Source organism: Colossoma macropomum, unplaced genomic scaffold (genome assembly GCF_904425465.1).
Source record: "Colossoma macropomum unplaced genomic scaffold, Colossoma_macropomum, whole genome shotgun sequence".
Classification (NCBI taxonomy): domain Eukaryota; kingdom Metazoa; phylum Chordata; class Actinopteri; order Characiformes; family Serrasalmidae; genus Colossoma; species Colossoma macropomum.
The window spans coordinates 24,986,144-25,011,863 of record NW_023494809.1 but is presented as its reverse complement, the minus strand read 5'-3'; the positions used below and the strand labels follow the sequence as shown (position 1 = coordinate 25,011,863).

Genomic DNA, 25,720 nt, shown 5'->3' with positions numbered 1-25,720 from the left:
GTGGAATTAGTTATTTTTGTGATGTCACAAAATACAATGCATTCACATATATTTATCTATTCAGCCTAAAGCAGTTTAGCCCTGCCCATTCACAACAAAGTACTGCTTAATAAACCTGGCACAATCCAGTGCAGCCAATCAGAGCAGAGGTCACTGACACATTTCCATATTAAAGGCATAGCAACAAAAATAGCCTGTTTAAGGGATAAAAGTGGTACAGACAAACAAATAATGGCTGTTTTTTTGGTACATACATCCACACAAATGTTGCAAGTGGCCCTTACGAACAAATTTAATGCAGTTGAATTTCTGGGGAGGAACATGCCTGAAACCCTTCCTTCTTCCAGTCTAACGCCCTATAAATTCACCTCCCGTTCCTGTGATGAAGGGTTCGCAATCCCCACCGCCACCCCATCTCCTCCCTGTTCCTCACTCCTACATCAGTCCTACTATAGCGATGAGGGGGGTCCGGCCTACTAGCTGCAGGCAGAAGCTATACAGAACTCCAGCCCAAGTTCTCAGAGTTCTCCCCACTACCTCTATCAGTCTTCCCTCATACTACCACCACCATGTTGAAGGCCTGGTCTGAACTCACAAAATGCAGCCAAAATGTAGGATATGAGCCCTTTAAATGTTAAGTGACCCTTATTGGTCCCACAACGGGGAAATTTCACCTCTGCATTTAACCCATCTGTGCAGTGAAATACCACATACACACTAGTGAGCACACAGACACACACTAGGGGGCAGTGAGCAGCCCTATCCACAGCACCCACAGAGCAGTTAGGGGTTAGGTGTCTTGCTCAAGGGCACTTCAGTCATGACATGTCAGCTCAGGGGATCGAACCAGCGACCTTCCGGTCATAAGGCTGGTTCCTTAATCTCCAACCCACGACTGCCCCCAAGGCTTATTCTCCAGTATTGAGTCAACGTTATTCAATAACTATGCATAACATATAGTTATGAGAGTGAGAAACACTAAAAGGTCCTTAGTGTTTAAGAGGTTAACCCTCATCACTTTTACCACTACCAATATCACTGCTGCACTGCTGCACACATGCACACACACACACACACACACACACACACACACTAACAACACTACCACCCACCCACTCGACCTGTCAAAAACAGCCCTGCTTCTCTGCAAATCCAGAACAGAGTGTGTGTTTTTCTTTTCCTTTCTTTTGGGGGGATTAAACGCGACACTGGCATCTCTTCTGTCAGGATATGAAAATGTGCTGTCCTCCCACTCAAATGCAGCACAGCAGCACGCAGCACACCTCACTCTCGCCCTGCGCAGATTAAACCCCCCAACTCGGTGTGGGGGCGTTTGTTTATCGCGCTGTTCGTGCAGTACAGGGCCGAAAGAAGCTGAAGCCTATTTCTGCTCTCGCAGGCCGAGACTGAAGCACCCTGCTGAGCCTTTCTCACCGTTCCACGTCTCTCAGAGTGCGCAGAGGGGCAGGCGCTCTTTAATGCTGAAAAAAGCAGTGGAGCAGATCTAGAAATGTGCAGAAGATGTTAAAGAATGTACAGTAAATAACAAAAAAGCAAAGGTTATCTAGAACACACACTAAGGCCCAATCCCACTTCTTATTTTTACCCCTACCCCTAGTTTTTGAGTGTCACCTTGCCCCTCAGAACTGAGTTACAAGGGGCAGTGGTTGAAATCTTCCCTATGAAGAATTAGAGGTGGGAGATAATAAATAACTGTCTCATCCCCTCTCTTTAAAAGTATATGATGCCCTAAATGTAACTAAAGCCCAGCAGTGAGGTTGCTGAACTTTACCCTCCTCTGCTATCACTGCAGGCCGGCAGGGTCGCCTACAGAGCAACGCTAGTAGCTGTTAATGAAGTAATGTTCTTTTATTTGAGGGTCCCATTTTGTAGGGAAGACCTCAACCACTACCCCTTGTAACTCAGTTCTGAGGGTCAAGGTGACGCTCGAAAACAAGGGGTAGGGGTAAAAATAAGAAATGGGATTGGGCCCAAATGGAGTACCAGCTCTCTTATTAATACCTTTGATCTTGGTAGAACTGTTGTATGAAAACCTTTGGGCCTGTATGGTGTATTCTGAACATGACTTGAAGCTACTCTTTCTTGATTATATATATTTGTAAGGCAATTCTAGTCTACAAGCCACAACCTTCCATAAAGGACAAACATGCATCCTCTCCGCTGCCAGGCACCCCTCCTGAGAAAGAGAAATTTAGGTTGGTGTGTAATTGATTTGTGCCTCCAGGTGGCCAGCAGGTGGCAAGCTGGCTCTCCGCTCTGTAGGACAGCAGCGTAGTTTAAGGGGAGCATGCCGTGTTGTCGTAGTACTGAGTGCTGCTCGGGTGCTCTTGTATGATTCATGTTGACATACTGAGGCCCAATCTGGGCCCATGCGGGTCTGGCTCCAGTCTCCTGCCTCCATCTGCTCTGGGCCTGCAGTATAGGAGGAGTTGGCTGGGAGTTGCCCAGGCGACCAGAACGAGGGCTGCTGATGATGGACTTGATGAAGAGCTTGTGAATCGTGGCGGCTCATAACCGTGCTGTGACTGACACCGTATCGGGCCTGATGGGAAGTGATGAGCACTCTTTCGTTTGTAACAGGCCCATTTCGCTCTGATTGCGTAACAGATGCATTCAGTTCCAGCATGAAAATGAGGAACGAGCTAAAAGGGTCTGACTTTACGTCTGATGATGGATCTCAGCCCCAAATTCAGGCTCTCCAAAAGGTGAAATGAACACTTACTGACCCCCCCTTCCTTTTTCTCTTTATCTTTCTCTCATCTCTTACTCTACCTCTTCCTCCCCTTTTCTCTCTCCCTCTTTTTTCCCCCTTTTCGCTCCTTTTTTCTTATTCTCCCTCTATCTATTCTCTCCCACTCTCCTTCTTTCTCGCTCCTTCTCTATCCGACTCTCCCTTTCGTCCCTTTCCCTCTGTTGCTCGTTTTCTCTTTCTTTCCCTTATCTCTATCTTCTCCTCACTTTGTGTTCCTACCCTCTTCCCTCTTTTCTTTCTCCTTCTTTCCTCCCTCCTTTTCACCCTCTTTTCTCATTCTCCCTTTGTCTTTTTTCTCCTTCTTTCTCCTTCCCTCTCTCTCTGACTCTCCCTTTTTCTCTTTCTTTCCCTTATCTCTATCTTCTCCTCACTTTTTCTCCCTACCTCTTTCCTTCTTTTTTATCTCTTCTCTCTCTCCCTCTTTCTTCTCCCTTTATTCTCATTCTCCCTCTTTCTCTTTTTTCTCCCTGTTTCTCATTCACTCTTTCTCTCCGACTCTCTCCTTCTCTCTCTCTTCCCTTTCTCTCTGTTGCTCTTGTCTGTTAAGTGAACACTCAATGACTCCCCTCCTTTTTTCTCTTTCTTTCCCTTATCGCTATCTTTCTCCCCAATTCTCCCTCTTTCCCTTTTTCGCTCCTTTTGTCATTCTCTCTCTCTTCACTCAGTCTCCTCATTCTCCCTCTTTTTTCTCTCCCACTCTCTCTTTCTCTTTCCGTCTCTCTTCGACTCTCCCTTTCTCTTCTTCCCTGTCACTCTTATCTGTTAAGCAAATACGTAATGACTCCCCTCCCCTTTTCTCTTTCTTTCTCTTTTTGCTTTCTTCCCATCTATTCCTCCCTCTCCCCCTCTTTTTTCCCCCCTACCCTCTCCTCTCGTTCTCCCCTACTTTCCTCTCGCTCTCTTTCCTCCCTTTCCTTCGCTCACCCCCTCCCTCTATCTTCTAATCCCTCCATCTCTCTTCAATCTAAAGAATGCTGTCATACACTCTCAGTCTTTGGAGAAAACACTCGTCAGTAAACGCGTCTCACTCCTCGCCGTTGGAGCCCCATCTTAATTCCATTACAGTGTTCAGTCCTCTTTTTTTGCTGTAAAGCAGCTCCGCCTTCCTGCCCTCATTAAAAGCGACGCTGGGACTGCGCCCGTTATCCTCGCGGGAAATAATCAAGCACTGAGTCAAATTCACTTTGCAGCACCGCCGCCCACGGGAGCGAAGCGCGCGCGCGGTGGCCGTCAGCCTTTAGTTTGTTGCTGTTCCCCTTTCTCACCGCTAGTGGGCGCCTTAGGTTTCTGGCAGGGCTCCACGCGCTCTCACCGCGGACGGAGGAGGGAACGGCAGAGGCAGAGCGGGGCTGTAGACGGTGGAGCAGCAGCAGCGCAAAATCAGAGAAAAGTCGACGAGAGAGAGCAAGAGAAAGAGAGAGAGAGAGAGGGGACGAGTGAACGGCGCAGTGCTCACTGGGAAAAAACACAGGAGACGCCGGTTTTGGTGCCCGCAGTAGGAGGAGGGGGAGGACCGCGGAGAACCGGGGATGAACAGCGGGTGAACGGGCGCTCCTGATAGGAACCGCAAAGCCGCCGTGAATGACACCGACGCGCTGGAGACCATGAGACCCAGCCCCGCGGGGCGCAGCCGGCGGCAGAGCGCGTAAGAAGCGCCCGAGCCTCCAGCCGAGCGTGACTGGACAGACGGGGGGAGGCTTTTTTGATCCCCCTCATCCATCCATCCATTCCCCTCCACCTCAGCGCTGAGAAGAGAAGTGCAGAAACTTTCTTTCCCCATGGCCCTCGTCATGGAACCTGTTAGCAAATGGAGTCCCAGCCAGGTGGTGGACTGGATGAAAGGTAGGCGGGCAGGTGGTGGGTTTGGGGGCTACACCTGTACAGCTGTGAGGGTCAGAGTTACGCCAAACTGGGGTTGCCGCTTATTTCTGGTTAGCACTGAAAGCTACAACTCCTTCACGTTCAGACACTATTAAACTCAGCGACAACAGAAGGAGACAGTGAGGGGAGCAGAGAGAGCGAATAGGCTAAAATACAGCCTTTCGTTTGAAATGTTTCGCCTGTTTGTTTGTTAAATCCGCCTTAATGTTGCTCTGGTGAGGCTGCTAATCGAACAGGTGTTAAATTCACACGTCCAGTCTTGGTTTAGTGGTGATTATGTGATTTTGGCTGCAGCAATGGCTGCTAGCCACGTGAATCAGTCAAGCTTCAGCTTTTATTTGATATAAAATGCGTCAGTCTGAAGGAAAAAGACGGAAAGTTAACGCGAGGAGGCGGTTAAAGTGGCTTTTTCTCAGATGATGATTCTCAGAGACGAGCAGAGGCTCTCCGCGCGCTGGAGGGAGGCGGGGCTACGCGAGTGGGCGGGGTACACGGTTACGTCACAGCAACAGTTCGAGGGTTACCAAGTGACTCAAACTGGTCTTGGTTTCAAGTGGAGGCTGCTGGGTTTATTTATTTATTTATTTATTTATTTAAATCACTCTTGAATTTATTTATTCACTAATTTATTCTATTTTTCTATACAGCTGTATAACTAACTATAATGAAGTGCACCATTTCTACAGGCAGCGATTCTGAATGCAGCTATAGTGTATGCGGGTGTTTGAATGGTGCCTTTTTTTAAATACTAAAATAAATGAGGGAAAATGTGTTTGTTAGGTAACAGTTGTGTGGAGAAATCGAGTCACTCAGTAACCTGTGAACTGAAGTCGTGTCGTCATTCTGTACCTGCTCCTCTGCCTGTTTAAGGAGCTCCAGGCCTACATGGATTTTTTTTCTATGAGAAAAATGAGTGGAGCTTATGATAACTGTCTCTGTCGCATCCTGACATAATCAAAATGACTCAGATTTAGGGATGTTTCGATACGTTTTGTCCTATGAATATTTTTTCCTACGAAGCCCTGCTGGTGACTTCACGCATAGATAAAAATAATGCGTGGCCATGCTGTATTAACATGTGGGAACAAGATCCTAATGCGTGGCCATGACTTAGTAAGACATGGGAACAAGATAATTAAGTCGCAGCCATGACTTAGTAAGGCGTGGGAACAAGATCGTAATGTGTGGCCACATCTTAGTAAGGCATGGGAACAAGATAATTAAGTCACAGCCACGACTTAATAAGCCATGGGCACACGATCCTAATGCATGGCCACAACTTAGTAAGGCATGGGAACAAGATAATTAAGTTGTAGCCACCACTTAGTAAGGCACGGGAATGAGATCCTAATGCATGACCATGACTTAGTAAGGCGTGGGAACAAAATAATTAAGTCACAGCCATGACTTAGTAAGGCATGGGAACAAGATAATTAAGTCACGACCACAACTTGGTGAGGCATGGGAACAAGATAATTAAGTCGCAGCCACGACTTAGTAAGGCGTGGGAACAAGATCTTAATGTGTGGCCATGACTTAGTAAGGCGTGGGAACAAGATAATTAAGTCACGACCACAACTTAGTAAGGCATGGGAACGAGCTCTTATTAAGCTTTGGTCAAGACATAATTATCTCGTTCTCACACCTTACTAAGTTGTGGCCACGCATTATTTTTATTCATGTGGGATGTCACTAGCAGGACTTGCGCCGTCTGAATTACCAGTTTGTTAAACAGTAAAAATATGAATATTGCTGCACGTAAGCTAATGCTGCTGCGCGCTGAATTGACGCACTGACCAGAACGCTGCCAGTGTGGTAGCCCTACAAGCTGACCTGCACTCAGGCTACACTGCTCAACATGAATGACGTTGGCTTCAGTGGTTTATAACTGCCATGAAATGGTCCCCTAATCACTGTATCCTACATTTAAAAATCTGGATCATTATATAAAGCACTATTATAGAGAGCGGAATTTGTGATGGTAGTAAATGTTTTTGGACACTATGTCATACAGGTTTGCTCCTTACTGTGCGACAGCAGATTCATAAACACTATAAACGTCCTGCCCCCAGTCCACTATAACCGCTGAGTTTGACACATGAGAAGAGCTTACTTACATCTGTAACTGGCCTGAAGGGAGCTCTGTGGAGACGCTGCTATTGTAGCTGGACTTGCCTATCCTACTCAGAGAAGTTGCGCATGAATCTTCAAGCCAAACAGCACAGTGCATTATGGGTATCCCCTAGGGTACATTGATTGTACGCTACTTATTGCGATGCCCTTCTGCACTATGTTTTCAGATATCGCTACAAAATGGCAGAACCCCAAAATAAAGCACTATGTAGTGAGTGAGGCCGAGTTTTGGACACAGCTTGTGTCTTCAAATCACGACCTTGAATCCAGTTTTTCCCCTCCTGGATTTTCCAGTCACTGGAAGGTATGGCAATAGTGGCCGGTCATTTACATCAACAGATCAGTTAACTGCCAGTGACTACAAAATAAAGAACTGGATTCAAGGTCCAGATTTGAAGACTTCTGTTAGTGTTTCAGCCATGTCGTAGAGCTGTCCGAATCCTCAATGATAAATATTTCGGTCGTTCCGTGGTCATTCTCCGGTCAGTTCACTATATATCAAACAATATGTAGTGGGTTGTTAACAAGCAAACCGTTCCGAACGCAGCGTCTGTGTCCAAAAGTGTCCCAGCACCCCTACTAATTAGTGAATACGACTACTTTAGAGGGCACTCATTGCTGACATGGGCTTTTAATTGTGCACCAATAAGCAATAACAGTAAAACCACCTCCTACTATCATTGTCCATTTTGTCAGCTCCACTGACCATATAGCTGCACTTTGTAGTTCTACAGTTACAGACTGTAGTCCATCTGTTTCTCTGCATACTTTGTTGCCCCCTTTTACCCTGTTCTTCAGTGGTGAGGACCCCCACAGGACCACCACAGAGCAGGTATTATCTGGGTGGTGGATCATTCTCAGCACTGCAGTAACACTGACGTGGTGGTGGTGTGTTAGTGTGTGTTGTGCTGGTACGAGTGGATCAGACGCAGCAGTGCTGCTGGAGCTTTTAAACACTGTGTCCACTCACTGTCCACTCTATTAGACACACCTACCTTGTTGGTCCACCTTGTAGATGTGAAGTCAGAGGCGACAGCGCATCTGCTGCTGCACAGTTTGTGTTGGTCATGCTCAAGTCATTCATCAGTGGTCACAGGACTCTGTTGGCTGGATACTTTTGGTTGGTGGACTGTTCTCAGTCCACCAGTGACACTGAGGTGTTTAAAAACTCCAGCAGCACTGCTGTGTCTGATCCACTCGTACCAGTGCAACACACATACTAACACACCAACACCATGTCAGTGCTGAGAATGATCCACCACCCAAATAATACCTGCTCTGTGGGGGTCCATGGGGGTCCTGACCACTGAAGAACAGGGTAAAAGGGGGCTAACAAAGTATGCAGAGAAACAGATGGACTACAGTCTGTAACTGTAGGTTTTAATGTTGTGGCTGATTGGTGTATAATGTCCACAGAAAGATGTTGCCAAAATAATGTGATGCTCTGGAGCAGCTGCACATGAGCCTAAGGTCACCATGCCCAATGCTAAGCATCGGCTAGAGGGGTATAAAGCCCCCCAGCACTGAGCTGTTGAGCTGTTGAGCTGTGGAACTGTGTTCTCTGGAGTGATGGAGCTCCATCCAGTACCTTTGGGATGAGTTGGAGAGATCCAGAGCTAATCCACCATCAGTACCTGACCTCACTAATGCTCTCGTAGCTTAATGCAGTCAAATCCCCAAACAGCAATGTTCCAACATCTAGAGTAAAGCCTTCCTAGAAAAATAGAGGCTGCTACTGCAGCAAAGGGGGACAAACTCCCGATTAATACCCTTCATTTCAGAAGAAACGCTGGATAAGCAGGTGAATACAACCATAAACAACAGACATAAATCCAGCTGGACTGTGCGCAGCTGATCTATGCACCAATTCTTTCCCAATTTCTAACACACAGAGGATGGAAGTGAGTAATATTTGACATAATTATTTGTCTAATTATTTATTCATATTGGAATAATGGAAGATTAGATTCTGTTCCAAATATGCACAGAACAGTTGTCTGATGCTCTTAATGGGAGACTAACAACGAACAGACAAATATTCCTCGGGTTTGTTTGCAGTGAGTGTGTGATACTGATTGCTGCTGGTATCGTGGCTTATTATAGGAAGCAGGTTGTGGCGTCTGCTTTTGCATCACACATAGTTCAGATTGAGACTCTTGATTTCTCGTTTTGTCTCCATGTAGCGTTACATGCAACTGTGGCGTCAGTCATTCTCTTTCATGGTTTATTAGAAAATCTGCTTATGGTATGTTTAAAAAGGCAGATTTGTAAACGTCATATATCTGTTGGACATTTGTCAGCAGCCATAAATTCCTTTTCATTGCATGCCTGATTATTAAAAAACTCATGAAGAAGCTCCACACTGTGCAAATGATTATTTACTACACTATCTTAGTGGCCAGGGATCTGGTTTAAGATGCTGCAGTCTTCGTACTCTCTACCCCGTGTGTGCCTGTGGTCATTTTGACAGCATCTTTGAGAAACAGGTGAGAGAGACTGTGACAGTTGTGAGCAGACAGTTGGAGCCAGGCATGCACACTCCAGTGCTTCAGAGGCTTCAGTGTGTGCGCGTGTGTGTGTGCGCGTGTGTGTGTGTGCGCGTGTGTGTGTGTGCGCGTGTGTGGTGCTATAGCTTACGCTTAACATGTCTTATTCTAGAACACTGATGCTGGCTAGTGATGTCATTAAAATGCATTGATTAGAGAACCAGAGTTTGTACTGTCATTAAAGCTCATTGATTAGATAACCAGTGTGCTAGCATAAGGCATCCACACTCCAGTGCTACAGAGGCTGTGTGTGTGTGTGTGTGTGTGTGTGTGTGTGTGTGTGTGTGTGTGTGTGTGTGTGATGCCACAGCTCACCTTTAACATGCCTTATGCTAGAACACTGCGTATCTAATTGAGCTTTAATGACATTACTAGCTCTGGTTCTCTAATTAATGAGTTTAAATGACATTACTAGCTACCGACAGTGTTTTAATAGACAAAACAATCTTATTCCCTAATGAAAACACGAGGGGAGCGTGGGGAACAACCTAACGCGGGGCACATTTTAACACAGACTTTTTATGTTGTTATACAAGTTCAAGCAGCATGAGCTTCTGGCCGTATTACCGCATATCCTAGCCGCGGTCATCCACCAAAATTCAGAGTGTTTTATCAGCATTTCAAAGAGATCTGTGCCAAAGAGTGTTTTCAGGGCATGTAAGTAATTTTTGTAACATGTTTTTTTGGTTACTGAGCTGTTTGTGTAAATCACAAAAAACAACCTTATATTACTTCAATCACCATCTTGTTGCCGACAACGTAGCAGCATTTTGATGCTGCTGACAAGATCACAGCAAGTGCTAGTTAAGCTTAAGTACAGCCTCTGTACTGCAGGGTAGGCTGTTACACGGTGTTACAACTAAGACACCTTTAGTGAACAAAGACGAATAAAGTGAATTACCCATGGGGTAAACTGAAATACTGCACTTCCCCTCATTTTTGGTGAAATTGTACATGAACGGTAGGTGCTCGAAACAAAGTTCAAGTGTTTGTTTGTAGCAGAGATGTATATGTTGCTTGTATAAAAACATGATTATTCCAATTTAAATATTTTTTTAATTATTTAGCAAAAACCAAAATGTGTTAGGCGGTGCCCCGCTCCCTCCCCCCATATGAGCTAGGCCTGTGCTTTATTGAGTTTCTGCAGCAACGACCAGTTTAGGTTGATCATTAATTGATTTTTTTCTGCATATCATAGGAAGACAACTTCCTGCACATGAACATAACTGAACTTTTAAAACTTGTTTGGTGATGTGGCATTCTACATTAATACCACATGTATTGTATCTATCATAAATGAAATTTTTTTCTAGAAATGCAGCTGCGCTGTCCTCTGTGGTGAGGTATACATTTTAGGACATCCTCACACCACAATGACAGGTTTCAGACTGAAAAATGACCTCGGCCTCGGGAAAAACATCAGTAAAAACATGTCTCAGCTCTCATACAGCAGTTAGAAACAGCCTCTGGCTTTGAAGAAGAAGGCTTCAGGCAAAGTCAAGCAGCCTCAAACTTTCAGACAGTTTTGTTCTTTCTCACTAGATTCATTTCAGTTTTGTTACCAAATTAAAGATGACAGTATACTGCACCACAGCTTGTACCAAACTTTGCCTTATTATGTTCTTTTATTTGACAAAGATTAACACTCAACTCACATGGTAAAGCCATTTTTCTATTTCTGCCTCAGTGTGAGGCACCAGAAAGGGACTAGAAAATCACTGGACAAAAAGAAAGGCCTAATATGAGCTATTACAGAACAATTTATAGTTCTCTAATACAAAAATCAGCCTATTTAGAGCATTTCTTGTCAATTCAATTATTTAGCAGATCTTCTCATTCCAACTGTAAGCTTTTCAGAACAAAAACCTCATTTGATCAAATGAGAAATTGCAGCAATCTTTACTTAGAGTTGCACAATGTTACGCTGAGCCTGAGCGCAATTATTTGAGATGATCACAGTTATTTTTCTACAGTTGTTGGCTTTCACTGTCATATGTTATCACTGGGTATGTTTTCATCTGTTGCCTTGAGGCAAATAAATGTAAATAAAACAAAGCAGAAATGCATTTATTGAAACATGCTGTTTCAGTAACAAATGTTCCAACTTTTAACTGCTATAACACCTTTTAAAAGCTACCAGTGAGTAATGTTTCTGCATCGGCCATCAGTTGGGTTCTACTAAGTATCAACAGCTAGGCAGGAAGATCATCAGCCAATTCTGCCACTTTTGGCTTTTACCTTAATAGCTGCATATAATGAACAAAAAGGCAGTTAAATTGATAAGTGATTTGGTCATTATATGCGGCTAAACCGAAAGCCTAGCTGTCGATACTGTTGATATATGGCAATAAATTCTCAGTTAAAATGCTCTACTGTTTACTGTCTGAGGGGCACTGTGTTGTTGTAGCTATTTGAAACTAGCCAGGTTGGAGATGACAATGATTAGTTTGACATCATGCCTACATTAGCTTGATTACAACCATGCTCGATTTAAAAAAAAAAACTACAACTGATCTTTCCTAACAGTTGCATGCCAAATATAAAGTGACGTAAGTTTCATATTCATATCCAGTTCAAAAATCGAATGCCTTTAGAGAGAGACTCAGCTGGACATTTTAAAGTCCGGTCGGAAGAACCAACCGGACAAGAAGCTCAAGGAGCATTTTCGCATGAGTCTGTGCGCAGGGATGAAAAGACGAGATGGAAATGTGGCTTTCAAACCAAACTTCCTCTGCATTTAAACCATAGTTGTTTAAATCGATATGATGTAAGTCGAGTCATGTGCAAAGGTTTGGGCACCTCTGGTCAGATGACATGCTTCATTGATTTTCTAAGTGAAAATATGTTACCACATCCTCTATGGAGAACACAATTCTTGCACAATTACTGTTTATTTGCTGAATTTAACATTTTGGAAGAAAATTAAACATAAAAAGCCTGTGCAAAAGTTATGGCACACTTTATATTTTATGTTTTAATGTAATACTTAGCAAATAGCTAGAAATACTGCACTAACATTCGCAGAAAAAATGCCATATTCAAGTTTGTTCCCTGGAGAGGATCTGTTAATTTATTTTCTCTTCAGTAATTCGACAAGGGCGTGACTGTATACAGTCATATGACTGTATATAAACATAGTTTTGGTCAGATTTAACAACCAAAAGCTATAACACACTGTTAAAAAGCAAATCCGGATGTGTTGAGAGTGAATTAACGAGGGGGCCTCCAAACATTAAACTGGACATGTCCACCCTATATCTACGCTTATGCAAACATATCATTTGAACTTATTATTGCACTTTAATTGTAGGTGTGTATAATGAAGAATAAGCCACGAGAGGCTGTGCATTACTGCCTAAAACTCCCTTCCCATGATAAAATCACAGTTACGCACAGCCTCAAGCAGCTTATTGCTTTTATAAAACAGCAGCCAACATAAAATATGATGAAATACACAATTAATCAGAAAAAAAGTTATTATTAATAATAATTGACATCAACAAGTATTTTGATAAGACATGTAGTTCCTTTAAAGCTTTTTAAAAAGTACTTATAAAGCAAAAGTTTTTGCTTTAAACAGTGGTTTCATAACAATGAACATATGATAACACAGCACTGTTTAATGTACTAATTAAACAGTAAGTGAGTACTAATGTACTTAAGTACTTTTTGGTCACCAAATTACCACTGTGAGTCTTATTTAGCATCATTTGAAGCGTGTAATTAATTTAAGTGAAACTTAACTTTTATACCAACATTTACAGTTACTCATACTTTAAGTACTTTAGTTGAAGCCTGTGATATTAATGATGGATCTTTTAGCCTGTTAGCTAGCTGACCAGCCTAGTTCTAGTTAAGAACATAAGTTGCCAGCCCCTCAGTTTACACAGAAAACAGGTTCTTCCTTCATCAACATGTGGTCCATGCGAGCGGTATGAGAGTCAAAGATTATTCCATAAACAGCACAAGGGTTTTTTTTCGTGCTGTGGCGCAATAATATACAGTTCGGTTGCTGTTAGGCGGTCATAGGAGTATGTATATCGTGGATTTTACAATGGCTTGGCCAATCAGATTTTAAGACCGGAACTGTCTGTTTTATAATTGCCAGTGTTCCATAAAAGGAGTCCAGTTTTACAGCAGTAGCTACGATAGAGGACATTTGTGATTAGAGCGCAGATAGATCGACTGTAGGACTCACCGAGATAAAAAACTGCTCAGACCAAATAAGGCTGGCTTCGCATTCCTATGTTGAGAGACATGATGACGCTGATGAGAAGCTCATCAGAGCGTGTGTCTTCTGTATGTGCGTGGGGGAGCATTGTTACATGAAGCTTGGAACAAGTTGCGTTCTGTGGCTCACGATGGGTTGGAGTGAGTGAGTCAGACAGCCGGTGTGCGCTCGATGGATCACTGTGCTCCGCGTACACCCGCAGGCCTACACACTTACACTCAGCCAGCTCCCTCCGTGGCATTACTTAACCAGCGTGATTAAAGCGGCACTGGCTCTAGAAATGCTACGTGGGTCCTCTCAGTCTAAAGGTTGCCCAGGGTGGAGGGAGCTCATTCGCTCGTGAAAACAGCACAGCTTTCGTAAACGTTCCATGGATTTGTCGGCTCCCCTTGGATACCTCTTTTCATTTTCTCAAATGCTCAAGGGGAGACTCGACAAGTTCTCCCACCTATCATGCTTTTAAAGGACAGGGGCTTATCTGCGTTTAGCAATTAATAGGTACTTGAACGTGGAGCGAGGAGAGGCAGGCGAGGGAAGATGAGTCAGTTAGAAGGAGGATGCTGTGCAGCGTCTGATGAGAACAGAGAGGTAATGAATGAAAAAGAAATCGCTGCCGTCGGAAGAAAACCTCGTAGCTCCATTTTTGTCGGTTTTCAGTTTTTGACATATTTTGAAAATACCCGTTATCTTTTACATTGTGTGTAAATTTCATGATGAAGGGACCAAAAGAAACGGCCCAAAATGACTTGGAAAAAAGTCTGGTTCCATTGACTTACATTAAAAGTAAAGTAGGTTTTTCCCTTTTCCTGTAAAATGATCATTTTGGAGATTTTTTTTTCTGACAGCAGCGAAATACTGATTAGATTTTCATTGCACTCAAAAATGTTTTTGCATTACATAGATAATGTCTTACACTACTATTCAGAAGTTTAGAATTAACAGTCACAAGTTTGGAATCATTTTTTATTCTATTATGTGGTGTACATCTTTATAGGTTTTAATTAAAGCTTTATTCAGGAAGGATTGGTTTTACTGGGGAGGTACTGTAATCTGAGTGAATACTGAGGAAATCTATGATTTTAATCCGCAGTGTGTTGTTTTTACAAGACTGCTAAGTAATAATTCTGGACCAATTACAGTCTACAATTCCTCAAACACGGAGCTCGTTCAGTGATAGCATTCCTATAAAAACTGTCCTCACAGTAATGTCATAACATACCTGGTAATAGACATTGACACGTGTTTTAGTGACCAGGAGGACGAGGCTAACCTCTACAGCAGAGTGCAACTTGGCACAGTTCCTTTGTTCGAAACAGGACTACTGTAAGCTTTGACATTTTTGCCGATGAGTTAACTATAAGAAGGAAACTGAAATATCTTGAACACAATGCAGTGTGGTTTCTGTCCTGTTGGGCCACTTTACTAGCCTAATGCTATTCTATCTGACATTAACTAGAAGTTCATTTTTGTTCTTTGTCTATTTGCACCTGTTTAATTCTGATCGTAATGTTAAAGTTGCAGTCTGAGCTTTCTGAGGTCATTTGGGCAAATTGCATTACCAGACCTCCCCTGGTAAACCTAATCCGGCACAAATAGGGCTTAATTTGTAGGAAAATTAAACTAATGATGAACGAAGCTGTAGATAATTCCATAATGGTTGAGAAAGCTGCATGACATCAAGAATAAAGTTATTTAAGCAGAACACGAGGAATTGTGTTGGCATATACAGTATAACATGAGGGCTGTGATTTGGTAGCAGGCACAAGCCGATTGACAATAAGAAGAGCGATTAACAGTTTAATTAATTTAGCCTTTTTTGATTACTATATGCAGCTAAAGTGGCCAAATTGGCTGATAAGCTACCTTCCTTCCCAAGAAGACACAAACATTACTCACTGTGCCCTCTAAACAGGTTATAGCGCCAGTCAGAACTTTTGTTGTGTTTCAGAAGACTCAGTAAATGTCTTATCTGCTTATTTGTCTCAAGCCAACAAATGAAAAACACCCCGTTCTCATCCTGTTTGTTGTGAAATAGACATTGTTTTGAAAGCTAACAACTCTGGAAAATAATTGCTTTCAGGTGACAGTGTCTGACAGGCCTACTAGATGTAGCGAACTTTACCTTAGCTTTACCTATAGGAGCTTAGCTTTATCTATAGGAGCTATTAGATGTAGCTAACTTAGCTTTACCTATAGGAGCTATTAGATGTAGTTAACTTAGCTTTACCTATAGGAACTATTAGATGTAGCTAACTTAGCTTTACCTATATGAGCTTAGCTTTACCTGTAGGAGCTATTAGATGTAGCTAACTTAGCTTTACCTATATGAGCTTAGCTTTACCTGTAGGAGCTATTAGATGTAGTTAACTTAGCTTTACCTATAGGAGCTACTAGATGTAGCTAACTTAGCTTTACCTATATGAGCTTAGCTTTACCTGTAGGAGCTATTAGATGTAGCTAACTTAGCTTTACCTATAGGAACTATTAGATGTAGCTAACTTAGCTTTACCTATAGGAGCTACTAGATGTAGCTAACTTAGCTTTACCTATAGGAGCTATTAGATGTAGCTAACTTAGCTTTACCTATAGGAACTATTAGATGTAGTTAACTTAGCTTTACCTATAGGAACTATTAGATGTAGCTACTTAGCTTTACCTATAGGAGCTACTAGATGTAGCTAACTTAGCTTTACCTATAGGAGCTATTAGATGTAGTTAACTTAGCTTTACCTATAGGAACTATTAGATGTAGCTAACTTAGCTTTACCTATAGGAGCTACTAGATGTGGCTAACTTAGCTTTACCTATATGAGCTTAGCTTTACCTGTAGGAGCTATTAGATGTAGCTAACTTAGCTTTACCTATAGGAACTATTAGATGTAGCTAACTTAGCTTTACCTATAGGAGCTACTAGATGTGGCTAACTTAGCTTTACCTATATGAGCTACTAGATGTGGCTAACTTAGCTTTACCTATAGGAGCTTAGCTTTATCTATAGGAGCTATTAGATGTAGCTAACTTAGCTTTACCTATAGGAACTATTAGATGTAGCTAACTTAGCTTTACCTATAGGAGCTACTAGATGTGGCTAACTTAGCTTTACCTATAGGAGCTTAGCTTTACCTATATGAGCTACTAGATGTGGCTAACTTAGCTTTACCTATAGGAGCTTAGCTTTATCTATAGGAGCTATTAGATGTAGCTAACTTAGCTTTACCTATAGGAGCTACTAGATGAAGCTAACTTAGCTTTACCTATATGAGCTTAGCTTTACCTATATGAGCTACTAGATGTGGCTAACTTAGCTTTACCTATAGGAGCTACTAGATGTAGCTAACTTAGCTTTACCTATAGGAGCTTAGCTTTACCTATAGGAGCTACTAGATGCAGCTAACTTAGCTTTACCTATAGGAGCTTAGCTTTACCTATATGAGCTACTAGATGCAGCTAACTTAGCTTTACCTATAGGAGCTACTAGATGTGGCTAACTTAGCTTTACCTATATGAGCTACTAGATGTGGCTAACTTAGCTTTACCTATAGGAGCTTAGCTTCACCTATATGAGCTACTAGATGTGGCTAACTTAGCTTTACCTATAGGAGCTTAGGTTTACCTATATGAGCTACTAGATGTGGCTAACTTAGCTTTACCTATAGGAGCTTAGTTTACTATGAGCTATAGAGAACTAGCTTTACTATAGGGCTTAGTTCACCTATATGAGCTACTAGATGTGGCTAACTTAGCTTAACCTACAGGAGCTTAGCTTTATCTATAGGAGGTACTAGTTGTAGCTAACTTGAGCTTTAATTATAGGAGCTCAGCTTTACTTATAGGAGCATGTCACAACAACAAAGAACTAATTTCCAGGTGGATAACACGGATCACGCTGCACTGATACAACAGGATTTTGACCAGTCCTGATACTTGAGAGGTATTTAACCAAGGTGTTGGAGAACTTTTCAGTGATCTTTTGATGGAACATTTAAATACTGAGTTAGTGCTAAACCTCTGTGCTACTAAAACTGTTCTGGTGCCTCTCTCTGTCTCTCTGTCAGCAGTAACGGGGAACCTTAGCAATTCTTAAAGTCATATGGACCCTATTTCCCCAAAAGCATTTGACATCACAGCCTGAGGCACAACAATAGTTTACCATTACTGAGCATGTTTTGGTTCAGTCTGTTCTGTTCTTATTTATCGCAGCTTCTACCACTGACTGGATGCATTATCCATCTGGAAGTATAGCCAACGTTCATGTTAGCAAACATTCTGATTTGGTCTATAATCTGATCACTGAAGAAAATCTGATTTTATCAGTAATTTGTTGAATGCGTTTACATGCGTTTGAGTAATCAGATAATGGGAAACTTCGGGTCTACATGGTTAAGGCAGGAATCGGATTTCTGCTTTGCTTTCCAGCCAATAAACTCAGAGAAGAAGAAATGATGCAGCACTGCTCTGCCTCAGGGTGGCGCTGTAGCATATCAGTTCACTATTGGTCCTTCATAGCATAGCTACTGTAACTATGACATAACATATTTGAAAGTCAGAAACCTGCCTAATTTCCCAAGAGTTTGGTGGAAATAGTGAACTCTAACTCATTTCTCAAACTGAAGTCAAAAGAGATGTGTAAGATCTCAGTTAATGTGTGGATAAGTTGAAACAACTGTTGAAACAAACATTTTGTTGTCATTGAAGCTAGCACCAGTTAGCAGGCAGCAACACTGGAGTAGCCAGCCAACATGAGACCCCCCAAATACCAACATATGTAAACGTAACCTCCAACATCATGTTTTGGCTTTTTTTTTTAAACATAGAGTCAATTTAGTGGAAAATATTTACATTGAGACAATGAAGAACATTTAAATCCTTCATTTCGTTAAGCATGTAGTTAAGTAGAAAACGAAAGAAATCAGAGTAAGGGTATACATGCGCTGAAAAAGCCGATTACTGAACTAAAATCCAGCTCTCTTTACGGATTTCTTATTCGGATTTCTAGGCCTTAATCTGATCTAAGAAATCAGACTATGTCGTTTACACGATCACTTGTATAATCAGATTAACTGCCGAAATCTGTTAAAGATCAGATGCATGTAAGCGCGCTCATTATTGAAGATGGTGCTGACAGAATAGATTATTCTCCCATCAACTGACTTAAATCTCTGTTCGTCTGTTTCTGCTGGACAGTTTTGAATATTTCAGTGTATTTCTTGGCCTCTTCATCTTCACTGTTAGCATTCAGCCGGTGTGTCTTTGTTAGGACTCACTGGCTTTGAATGTGGGGTAATAAATACTGGATTTTTAAAAAGTCGCCTGTGCGTCAGGTTTCTTGTCAATCATCACTGATATCCGTGTCCCGTCGGCCAGCTCTAGTGACATTGTGCTTTAATCACAGCCAGCAGCAGAAATGGAGCCACGTCCGCCTTGAGATCAGACACATCGGACTGTGATAAACGAGGGAGACAGAAGTGAGAGAGCAGAAGGGAACGAGGGGAAATGAATGCCAGGATATGGTACAAAAAAGAGACGAAAGCCTCAGGCTGTGGAGATGGTTAGGCAGGCTGTTTTGGGTGAAAGTAAACAAAAAATAGAAAAAAATGAGGCAAAACATGCTCCCGAATGACATCAGGCATTTTGGCACAGTGAAACAAAGATAGAGAGAAAGCGTGACTGAGAGAGGGAGAAAGAGATGACACACAGTGAGAGGGAAGAAAGAGAGAGCGACAAAGAGAGAAATATAGGCAGAGAGAGAGAGAGCGGTCAAGGCTAGAAAAAGAGAGAGGAAGAAATGGACAGAGAGAGACAGAGAGAACCAGAAAGAGACAGGCTAAGGCTAGAAAGAAAAAGAGACAGAGACCAGAGAGAGAAAGAGAGAGAGAGAGAGAGAGAGAGAGAGAGAGAGAGAGAGAGAGGGACAAAGAGGCTGAGGCTAGAGAGAGAGACAAAGAGACTGAGGCTAGAGAGAGAGAGAGGGAGAGACAAAGAGGCTGAGGCAAGAAAGAGAAAGAGGGAGAGACAGAGAGAGACAGGCTGAGGCTAGAAAGAGAGAGAGAGAAGAAGATGAGGAAAGAAAGGCTGAGGCAAGAAAGAGGCTGAGGCTAAAGAGAGAGAGAGAACGAGAGATACAGACAGAGACTGAGGCTAGAGAGAGAGAGAGACAGAGAGGCTGAGGCTAGAGAGAGAGAGACAGAGAGGCTGAGGTTAGAAAGAGAGAGAGACAGAGTGGCTGAGGCTAGAGAGAGAGACAGAGAGACTGAGGCTAGAGAGAGAGTATAGAAAGAGAGAGAAAAGCTGAGGCTACAGAGAGAGAGAAAGAAGAAAGAGAACAGCTGAGGCTGCGCAGAGAGAGAGAGAAGCTGGGGGTCTCTGTTGTGTCTCAGGCTCGTTGCTGAACGAGTGCTGCAGCAGTGTTTTGTGTGTGTGGGTTTGGAGCTCACGGGGGTGGGAGAGCATTCTTCTCCTCCACTCTTTTTCCTCCGCTTTTTGTTGTCGTGCCTCTGAACTTCACAGCGGCCGTAGAGGAGGGCCGATTAAAATTCATGTGGAGGAGAAGAGAGGAGTGGAGCCTCTGTTTTGGAGGGACGCAGGGCCTGTGAGGCGGGGGGAGTGTATTAGCACGGAGGCCCAGGAGACCTGCTACAATTTAAGGGAGCGCTGAGAGGTTCACGCTGTTCACAGAGAGCGGAGGATGTACACAACACACACACACACACACACACATGCACATTAGACACTAGGGGCTGATCAGCATTTGTCCTATAAAATTGGTTTTACAGATTTATCAGTTTTGTCGATAATTCACATTAATAAAACACTAAGCATCAACAGCTGTAGAAACATCTGTAAGTCTGCATTAACACTGTAGCCATGGAGATGACCTAACACAATGACAGAATGTTTGTTTACTAATTAACTACTCTATGATTACAAAATAAAAGTCATGGACATATTAAAGTTGACTACTGTGAATGTAGGTGTGTCCAATGTGACAGTATTTCTAGTTATTGTCACAAAGTACGTCGCAGTAAGCTTTTCACAATAAGAACAATGACTGACGGCACATTATCTAACAAATAGAGCACATTCAGTCCTGTTTAACTGGATTTAGTGCAGTGCAGTTTGTGCGTTGTTGAATATAAAAGTCATTGTACTCATTTGTATCAAAGTATTTTTGATAGTTTTTTAAAAATGTGACAGCCCTTTTTTCCCCTTCCCCTGCTTTCATCGCTTTTATTTTATGTTTTATTTGTTTCTGATGTGTCAAGCAAATAAACAGAAACTGGGCACTAAAATGTGCATAAATAAAATTTAATTCAGCACAATAAAAAGTCAAATTAACTCACTTAACCCTCACGTTTTAGTGACTATGTGAAACTGATATTCACCGTAGCAGAACAATAGGTTGCAGAAGCTGGAAATAGTGAGTCAAACTGGCACGTGAGCAGACCAGCACAGTTTTTGTCCACTGTCACCGCCCCTGCCGCCGTCATTTCTTAAAGCCCTTAATGTCTTTTATATTGTTATATTAGAAAGCCACGTTCAGGAATGTGATTCTTTTGTGCAGACACTGGCCCCTCATCAAAATTGCATACAATAAAATCTTAACCTAAGATGAGCGCATACAGCAGTTTTACCAATAGCTTCAATATTCATTACTTTGTCATAAACTTAGGTCTAGTGTTGGTGCAAATTTGAGCGTGATATTGTAACAACGTTTTTTGCACCCAACAGATGATGAATCTCATTGTAAAAGTTAATGTTATTTATGTCTTAAAGTTCATTTTTAAGATTAAGTGGCTTGCCTTTTGTCAGTTGAGTTTAAGAAACTTTAACAACTTTTGAGCAGATTTTTAAGCACATTAAAACACAAACTATTGAAGCCTGTTTATTTTTGACCAGATAAAATAATATCGGCCAGTGTCATTGGTTTTCAGAATTCTTAGCTCTTTAAACCCTTAAAATCCCAGGCTTATTACATACTAAGGCTTGTTATTCAGTGACTAACAGGGACTTCAATGCAAACGGGTTGAGCTGTTTTTAGGTTATAGAAGTGTTAAATAAAATGTAGGGTTAAAACTGTTTTTTGCATCAGTTCAAAGCAGCTCACTTATCCTGCAACTAAGGAACATCTTGTATGAATGACATGCCTGCAGTCTGAGTTCAGAATGCTCTTTTTCTGAATTTGATCTGAAACGCTGTCATTGTCAGTTACTTTTCACTAATCACGTGTGCACTTAATCAGACCTGCGGCAGCAGTTGTGTAACACATTTGTGTTTGCTCTGTAACTTGATGTGAGCAAATGTGTTTTAATCCTATAGGAACTGGAATGCAACAGTTGGTGGTGGTGGTGGTGGTGGTGGTTGTGTGTGTGTGTGTGTGTGTGTGTGTGTGTGTGTGTGTGTGTGTGTGTTCCACCCTGGATTAGTTCACTAACACTGATTAAGCCCTGATTGAGTGCTACAGAGCTTCTCCTGCTTCATCTGATGTGTGTTTGGTCACAAGCCTCATAAGACCTGCTGACTATTGCTAGCTTTAAGACTGTGCAATGTTAGAGAAATATAACATCACAATACTTGATATTTCCACAATAAACAAAATATATTACAATATTTAATTTTGTGTGTCCAAACAAGTTCCATATTTTAAAAAACTTAAACAACTTTTGAGCAGATTTTTAAGTACAGTAAAGCACTAAAACTATTGAAGCCTCTTTATTTTTGACCAGATAAAATAATATCATCCAGTGTCATTGGTTATCAGAATTCTTAGCTCTTTAAACCCTTAAAATCCCAGGCTTATTACATACTAAGCCTTGTTATTCAGTCACTACAGGGACTTCGATGCAAACTGGTTGAGCTATTCTTAGGTTATTCAAAATTTGCCAAAATAAAACATTTTTGAAGAAACAGGAGGAAAAAATCAAACAGATCTTCCATTTAGATCATGTTTGCGTAGGCATTGCTGCACAGTAGAATGGTGCATCACCATTTACGCTTTGGGGGGGTATTACTTGTGGGCTTAACTATATTATTATATAATTATATAACTATCTTACCTTGTCCCATTCATTTTGAAAGCTTTTTGAAAGAAAGACACTCCATCTCTTTCAAGAATTTAACCAGATGACCAAATTTTGAAGTAGCCAATTTGTTTTCTGCTATAAAGTAGGCGCTTTTGAGAAGCCCCTTTGTTTCCTCCTCATACTACAACTGCGCAACTTCAATAACATTAGTAGTCACATTCTTTGCTGAATCAGCCTCACACTTTCTTTTCCAGGCTGCCGTATGAGAAACGCCATCTGAGTGGCGCCTTAAGGTTGACGTTTTGTAACGGCTGGTAAAAGACGCAGCACCGCACATTTTACAAATCGAGCAGCTCATTTCACCGTTATTAAGTTCTAACCACGGATATATTGTGAGCCAGTTAGTCTGAAACTTGTCTTTGGACTGCTGCTAATGTTACTGTTACCTGACTGAGTTGTTAACACTGACACTGCGAGCACTGCTGTTTACGCTAGCCCTTTCGGGTTCTGAGGTTTTTTCTGAGCGGGTTCCACTTCAGATGATGTAGATTTACGTTTTAGCCAGCGGTCCATGCCTTCAAGTCCACATCATTAATTCCTGTCTGTAAATGTTAGCAAGAGGTGCTGCAGCAGCAGAGGGCGCTCATAGGCTCGTAGATAGAGGGAGAGAGAGCGTGCCAAGTGTGTTGTCCAGAGCGGAAGTCAGTCTGTTCTGCCAATCGTCGCACATTCCACATTGGTGCAAACGTTGGCTGAACATTATTAAACATTGCTGTAAATGTCTGTGGGAATTTCCTGCATTGTAAGTGTTAGATTTGCGGGAATCGATGAAATTATGCGCAATACCCACTGATTCAGCGCTGAAATTCAGGCCCTGCAGCAGGTCCTATGGTAATTGGGGGTGGGGGATGCTTTGTCTTTCTGGCCAGTATACAACCAGTTCTGTTTAAGAGTTTTCGTGGTCTTCCAGATCTTGCCTTGACTTCCACAGTTCCCCTTAACTGCCATTTGTTAATGACATTTCAGACAAAGGAAACTGGAAGTGCTTTGGCATCTATGTATAGCCTTAGTTAGCTTCCTTTTTAGATGCACAGCCAGCTGCTTAGGGGAGCCTGTTGTTGTTGAGTATTAACACAAAGCACAAAAATAAATGAATAAAATTGGATGAAGTCATTATGGACTGACATCCAATCAGTTACGTGTTGCTATGCAGGTAATGCACATACTCTACACTGGTTATTGTTGTTTACAAGCTCAGTATAATTGATCTACAATTAGAATTGGTCTTTCTTTTTATGATCCATGCAGTTGTTCTCTATTCTAGAAGTACTGGCGATACCCATTATTTAGAAAAGTGTATTGTGACGTAATTAATCACAAAAATGATAACATGTCAGCATATCACCCAGCCTTAGCTAGCTTACATCAGGCCAGCAACTTTGGCTTCTGAGGTTTAGCCTGGAATAGTGATCTGTGCACATGCTGTTCCATTTACAGGACCACCATTTATGAAAATGCCAAATGCCTCAACCAATTACTCATACAAACAGCTGTATTATGATAAATATTTCATTAACATGATTGGGACCATTTCAAAAATTGTATGCTCGCATTCTTGTCCCCATCTGCTAATATTGATGTGGGTACAAATTTATGTTTATGCTTAAATCATTTTGGCATAAATGCACATAATGACAGATTATGCAATAAATAAATTTGCCAATTCAATAGTTTGGCAGTTAAAATGAACATGATGTCGTATTTGCAGCTTAATGAAAGTTGAAGTAGTGAAGAATTGAGCCTGTGAACAGATAGAAGCAGGTCCACTCATAAGGGCCATAAACTGACTAATGCATCACTGTATCATCAAATCCTAATAATGAACTAATTCCAGTGCTGATTATAAGCGGTTTTCTGCCCCATCCATCTCCAAGCCAGTAGATTTGGGGATGGAGTAACTGCTTTGAAACAGAAACACTTCCAAGCACATCTTCAGCGCAACACACTTCTACAGGCCACTGGGAGGATTTAGGGGTTTGCAGCACAGATCCTGGAGTAACCCTCTCCAGCATATTTTGGTATTTACCCTGATCTGGTGAACATCTCCATGCAAATTACTAATTACTAAATGGACAAAAGTATTGGGACACCTACACGTTACATCCCATTCTAAATCTGTAGGCATTAATATGGAGTTGGTCCCCCTTTGCAGCTATAACAGCTTCCACTCTTCTGGGAAGCTTTCTACAAGATTTTGGAGAGTGTCTGTGGGAATTAATGCCCGTTCATCCAGAAGAGCATTTGTGAGGTCAGACACTGATGTTGGACGAGAGGGCCTGGCTTACAATCTCCGTTCTAGTTCATTTCAAAGGTGTTCAATAGGGGTTAAGGTCAGGAAAAGGTTCTTCCCCAAACTGTTCTCACAAAGTTGGAACCGTACCATTGTCCAAAATGTCTTGATTTGCTGAAGCATTAAGATTTTCCTTCACTGGAACTAAGGAACTTTACAGCTGGCACAATGCAGTCAGGCAGGTAACGTTCTGGCATTCACTAAACCCAGACTCGTCCATCACACTGCCAGATTCGTCACTCCACAGAATGCATTTCCACTGCTCCAGAGTCCAGTGACTGCTTCGCTAACGCTTGATATAATGACAATGTCAGTTCTGTATTAAAAGAGACGGCTGTCTGAACGTAGGCTGACAGTCATTTTAAGCTCTAATGCATTCTTGAATATTAAAGTTAATGTTACTCACCCACAAAAAATTGTGCATTATTGTTTATCACCAGCAAGTTGGGAAAGAAGAGGAAACTTAAAAGTAAATAAATAAAGAACATTTATAGAGACTTTTCAGTGAGAAATTATAGTAATTTTAACAAGTAATGCCTGAATGTTTAATTTGCCATGGCTAGCTGAATAGCTGGAAAGTACCTTAAAAAATAGTTCTAGATTTAGCCGCTGTACAAGAATCCCACATTCCTGCATATTAGCTTTCTAGCTGGCTTGCTAACAGCAGTTCCTTTGGTTGCTGGAATCACTGTTGGCTAGCTAGCAGGCCAGTCAAGGCCAGTGTTGCTATGAACAACGATTGCTTCTTTCCTTTCAAAAACCTAGTTATGCCCATGATAACAAAAA

At 41.9% G+C, this 25,720-nt stretch overlaps 1 protein-coding gene across 2 annotated transcripts in view; it reads left to right on the top strand.

Moving 5' to 3' along the window:
• The first annotated feature begins 4,438 nt into the window (after positions 1-4,438).
• cnksr2a (connector enhancer of kinase suppressor of Ras 2a) overlaps positions 4,439-25,720 on the top strand; it is a 185,633-nt gene continuing 164,351 nt past the window's right edge. For both annotated transcript variants that reach the window (XM_036558735.1, XM_036558734.1), the window contains exon 1: positions 4,439-4,615. In XM_036558735.1, coding sequence (XP_036414628.1) covers positions 4,552-4,615 — 64 coding nt within the window. In that variant the 5' untranslated portion in view covers positions 4,439-4,551. The remainder of the gene's footprint in view (positions 4,616-25,720) is intronic.